A 5,965-nucleotide genomic window follows, 5' to 3' on the forward strand; every position below is an offset into this window, starting at 1 on the left:
TTCTCAACCGACCCAAACTCAAGTCGCAACACATATAACCCACTAGAAGAAAGAAACTCTTCACACAATATCATAAGGATCATATATCTGTAGACCACCTCGTAGAATATAACCCAACTACTTAGCCTCAAATTGGCATTTCACTATGCCCTACCATTTCTGGAGAGAGATATTCTACCCTATCAGAGAGAAGAGTTACGAGGTCAGTTCGAGTGGCTCCAGCAAGGTCAGATGTTTGTTACCGATTATGATATGAGATTCTCTAAGTTATCTCGCCATGCACTTATGATACTCCCCATCAAATCAGAGAGAGTGCAGAGGTTTATTGCGGGCTTACACTATGGTATCTAGGTTACTATGGCCCGAGAGATTGAGATGGGGACTTCTTATGAGCAGGTAGTGGAGATAGCTCGGAGGATCGAGGGTATTCGTCAGTAGAGCCTAAAGAAGGCGCCGAGGGATAAGCGGCCTCGATATTCTGGAGGATTCAGTGGTTCTACGTTTGGGGGCATAGGTCAGCTTTTGAGGGGCCAGTCTAGCAGGCCCACGTATTTAGCACCGCCGCCTTCTCGGGGTCAGTGGCGAAGCCAGAAATTTATCCAAGGGTGTTCAAACTTGAAAGAAGTGAAAAAATTTCTCCGACAAAGGGTATTTAATATATATCATATATCTCTAAAATCTAATATTTTACCTATATATACAGTATAATTTTTCGATGAAGGGTGGTAAATTGACCACTCTTATGAAAATGTAGCTTCGCACATGCTCGGGGTGCTCCAGTGCGGCCCTACTTCAGCGCCATTCCAGAGAGCTCCTACCATCCACCAGCTATTCAGGATTCTTCTAGTGGGTGTTCAGGTCCTTAGGGTCAGACTCAGGGTTAGTCCTCTTCTACACCGAGAGGCTGCTATGAGTGTGGGGAGCTTGGTCATGTGAGGAGATTCTGCTCCAGGCTTCGGGGCAAGGCTATACAGCAGGGCCATCAGCCCATGATCACCACACCAGCTGTCGCACCAGACGTCCGGTCGACCAGAGGCAGAGGACAGGTAAGTAGGGGTCGCCCTAGAGGTGGAGGCTAGTCAAGTGGCTCTCCAGCTAGGTTCTATGACTTTCCAGCTAGACCAGATACAGTAGCCTCAGACGCCGTGATCATAGGTATTATTTTATCTGCGGTAGGAACATTTTGGTACTATTTGATCCAGGGTCTATGTATTCATATGTTTCATCTTTATTTGCTCATTTTCTGGGTGTCTCTCGTGAGTCCTTGGGTGATCATGTATATGTGTCCACGCTAGTGGGCGAATCTATTATTGTGGATCGAATTTATCGGTCCTGTATTGTGACTTTTTGTGGTTATGAGGCCAGATAGGATCTTCCGTTGCTCGACATGACTGACTTTAAGGTCATCCTGGACATGGACTGGTTGTCTCTTTACCATGACGTCCTTGATTGTTATGCCAAGATTATTACCTTAAAGATGCTAGTGATGCCTAAATTGGAGTGGATGGGTTCATTTATCAGTACATCTAGACGGGTTATTTCTTTCTTGAAGGCTCGACATATGGTTGAGAAGGGTTGTTTGGCTTATCTAGCTTATGTTCGGGACACTGCTGCAGAGACTCCCACGATTGATTCAGTGCATGTGGTGTGGGATTTCTCTGTTATGCTTCCTTCTGATCTACTAGGCATGCCACTAGATCATGATATCGATTTATGTATTGATTTGATGCTAGCTACCCAGCCTATTTCTATTCTACCATACCGCATAGCTCTGAAAGAGTTGAAGGAGTTGAAGGAATAACTTGAGAAGTTGCTAGCGAAGGGGTTCGTTAGGCCGAGTGTGTTGCCTTGGGGTGCACCGGTGTTGTTTGTGAAAAAAAAGGATGGAACTGTGCGGATGTGCATTGATTACCGCCAGTTAAACAAAGTTACCATTAAGAACAAGTACCTGTTGCCACGTATTGATGATTTGTTTGACCAGTTGCAGGGTGCCAGGGTGTTCTCTAAGATTGACTTGAGATCTAGGTATCATCAGCTAAAGATTCGTGCTTCGGATGTTCCGAAGACGGCTTTCCAAACTAGATATGGCCACTGTGAGTTTCTAGTGATGTCCTTCGGCTTAACCAACGCCCCGGCGACGTTTATGGATTTGATGAACCGGGTGTTCAAGCCATATCTTGACTCATTTGTCATTGTCTTCATTAATGACATATTGATCTACTCGCGTAGTATGAAGGAGCATGAGCAGCATTTGAGAGTTGTGCTTCATACCTTGTGGGAATAGAAACTATATGATAAGTTCTCCAAGTGCGAGTTCTGGTTAGATTCTATGGAATTCTTAGGGCATGTTGTATCAGGTGAGAGTATTAAGGTAGATCCTAGGAAGATCAAGACAGTCCAGAGTTTTCCTCGTCCTACCACAAAGACTGAGATTAGGAGTTTCTTTGGGTTAGCATGTTATTATCGTCGGTTTGTGGAGGGCTTCTAATTTATTGCGGCACTTTTGACTAGATTGACCCAGAAGAGTGCTCGTTTTAATAGTCTGATGATTACGAGGTGAGCTTTCAGAAGCTCAAGACCACATTGAGTACAACACTGGTGTTAGTGTTGCCTTTCGGTTCAGGGCTGTATACTGTGTATTGCAACACTTCACGTGTTGGCCTGGGTTGTGTATTGATGTAGGAGGGCAAGTTATTGAATATTCTTCATGTAAGTTAAAGCCCCGTGAGAAGAATTACCCCGTACATGATTTGGAGTTGGCCGCGATAGTTCATGCTCTCAAGATCTAAAAGCATTATCTTTATGCAGTGTCTTGTGAGATTTATACCGATCATCACAGCTTGCAGCATTTGTTTAAGCAGAGGGATCTTAATTTTAGGCAGCGCATGTGGCTTGAGTTGCTGAAGGACTACGATATTACCATCCTTTATCATCCGGGCAAGGTGAATGTGGTCGCGGATGCCTTGAGCAGAAAGGCCGAGAGTATGGGTAGGTTGGCATTCATTTCAGCAGAGGAGAGGCTATTGGCTTTGGACATTTAGTCTTTGGCTAACAGACTTGTGAGGTTGGATATTTCAGAGCCTAGTCGAGTTCTTGTATGTGTTGTGGCTCAGTCTTTGTTATTTGAACGGATCAAGGCTCGTCAGTATGATGATCCGCACTTATTGGTTCTTAGAGAGACAATGCTATGGGGTGGTGCAAGGAGGTTACTATCGGTAAGGATGGTGTTCTGTGACTCCAAAGTCGCCTCTGTGTTCCTAATATTGATGGATTGAGGGAGAAGATTCTAGAGGAGGCACATAGTTCTCGGTATTCTATTCAACCAGGTGCTACGAAGATGTATCGTGACCTGAGGCAGCATTATTGGTGGCGGCGGATGAAGAAGGACATAGTTGAGTATGTAACAAGATGCCTAAATTGCTAACAAGTTAAATATGAGCACCTGAGGCCAGGTGGCCTACTTCAGCAGATGGTTATACCGGAGTGTAAATGGGAGAGAATCACTATGGACTTCGTAGTTGGGTTGCCGCATACGTTGAGGAAGTTTGATGTCGTTTGGGTCATTGTCGACAGGCTGACCAAGTCGGCACAGTTTATTCCAATGATGACTATGTACTCATCAGAGAGATTGGCCCAGATTTACATTCAGGAGATTGTATGGTTGTATGGTGTGCCTATTTCCATCATTTCAGATAGAGGCCCTCAATTCACTTCGCATTTCTGGAGAGCAGTACAGAGCGAGTTGGGTACCCGAGTAGAGCTCATCACAGCCTTTCATCCGCAGACCGACGGGCAGTCGGAGCGGACAGTTCAGATCTTGAAGGATATGCTTAGAGCCTGTGTGATTGACTTCGGAGGGCAGTGGGATCGATTTTTGCCTTTGGCCGAATTTGCTTATAACAACAATTATCATTCCAATATCGGGGTGGCTCTATTTAAGTCTTTATATGATCGGTGATGTCGTTCGCCCATAGGATGGTTTGAGCCCAGCAAGGCTAGGTTATATGGCACTGATTTAGTGAAGGATGCCTTGGAGAAGGTAAAGTTGATTCAGGAGCAACTTGGCACAGCACAATCCAGACAGAAGAGTTACGCGGATCAAAAGGCGCGTGATTTATCATTTATGGTAGGCGAGAAGGTTCTCTTGAAAGTCTCGTTGATGAAGGGAATCATGAGGTTCGGGAAGAAAGGCAAGTTGAGCCCAAGGTTTATTAGCCCATTTGAGGTGTTGAGGCAAGTTGGGAGGTTGTCTATGAGCTTGCTTTGCCTCCCAGTCTATCGGGAGTTCATCCGATTTTTCATATGTCTATGCTTCAGAAATATCATGTCGACAGGTCGCATATGTTATATTACAGCATTGTTCAGCTAAATGAGAGCTTGGGTTATGAGGAAGAGCCCGTTGCCATTGTTGACAGACAAGTTCGCTAGTTGATGTCTAAGAAGATTTCTACGGTAAAAGTCCAGTTGAGGGATCAACCAGTCGAGAAGGCAACTTGGGAGACTGAGGAGGACATACGGAGTAGATATCCACACTTATTCAGCACTCTAGGTATGATTATAAACCCATTCGAGGACGAACATTTGTTTAAGAGGTGGAGAATGTAACGACTCGACCGGTCATTTTGCTTTCTAGATTCTTGTTGCCCTAATTAAGACTCCCTATATGTGCCTTTACTGTTTTATGACTTGCGGGGATGGTCGGTTTGGGTTTGGAAGGGTTCGATTGAAATTGGAACACTTGGTTCTTTAATAGGGGCCTAAGATGGCCAAGTTTGACTTGAGTCAATATTTTGAGTAAACGACCTTGAAACTGGGATTTGATGGTTCCAATAGGTTCGTATGATGATTTTAGACTTGGGTGTGTGTTCGGATCTAGTTTCGAGTGATCTGGGAGCATTTCAGCGCTTAATGTTGAAAGTTGGCGCTTTGAAGGTTTTTAAGTTCTTTAAATTTGGTTTGAAGTAGACTTTGGTATTGTCGAGGTTCATTTGGGATTCCAAGCCAGGAAATAGGTATGTATAGTGATTTATGGCTCGTACGCAAAATTTGGCAACATTCCGAGTTGTCTAAGTAAGATTCGACGCGTTTGGAGCTAGTTGAAAAGTTTGAAGTTCATAAGTTGATTCAATTGGGTTTTGGGGTGTGATTCTTAGTTTCAATGTTTTTTAAGTGTTATGAGGGTCCGATAAGGTCCGTGTTATATTTATGGACTTTTTGGTGCAGTTGGACGAGGTCCCGGGTGTCTCGAGTGCGTTTGGGTCCACCCGGAGTTAAGTCCAAATTTCTGGTATTTGCTGCTCTGCTTTCCTTCTCCGTGAACGCAGAGAAGGCCTCATGTTCGCGATGAAGGAATTGGGCTGGGGAGATTTTGTTCTACGCGTTCGTGAAAAGGAGCTCGCGATCGCGATGCTCTAGGCCACTCTCCATCACGTTCGCGTGGGAAGGCTCACGTTCGCGAAGAAGGCTTGGCCTGGGGGCTGGTAGGTGAAATGCCCTTCGCGTTCGCGAAAGGCCGGTCGCGTTCGCGTAGGTTGGCAAGGCATGTGCTTCGCGTTCGCAGAAGCTTTCTCGCTATCGCGTAAGAGGTTTTTCATGGGCTAGGGAAGTTTTGCCTTTGCGATCGCGATATCTGGAACTGAAAGAAATGGCCCAAGTCCCATTTTAAATTAAAACACTGCCCATGCCTGCCTTCTTCGCGATCGCGAGGGCTTACTCCCGATAGCGAAGAAGGCAGGCATGGGCAGTGTTTTAATTTAAAACGGGACTTAGGCCATTTCTTTCGGTTCCAGGTATCTCTTGGCCAATTTTGGAGCTTTTTAGAGAGGAATTTTCACCTAGCATCTTGAGGTGAGTGTATTCTACACAATATGAGTTTAATACAAAGATTATAGGTAGATTTTAACATAAAAATTGTAGAATTTTTAGTATTTTGTTAAAAAATCTAGATTTTGGTAAAAATGGATTA

At 44.7% G+C, this 5,965-nt stretch overlaps 1 protein-coding gene across 1 annotated transcript; it reads left to right on the forward strand.

The window, feature by feature from the left end:
- Positions 1-1,387: 1,387 nt before the first annotated feature.
- Positions 1,388-1,801, forward strand: LOC138895681 (uncharacterized). Its single transcript, XM_070180398.1, has one exon. It carries the CDS (start codon positions 1,388-1,390, stop codon positions 1,799-1,801), a length of 414 nt encoding a protein of 137 aa, XP_070036499.1.
- Positions 1,802-5,965: the final 4,164 nt, after the last annotated feature.

The sequence above is a fragment of the Nicotiana tomentosiformis genome, chromosome 7 (assembly GCF_000390325.3).
Source record: "Nicotiana tomentosiformis chromosome 7, ASM39032v3, whole genome shotgun sequence".
NCBI lineage: Eukaryota > Viridiplantae > Streptophyta > Magnoliopsida > Solanales > Solanaceae > Nicotiana > Nicotiana tomentosiformis.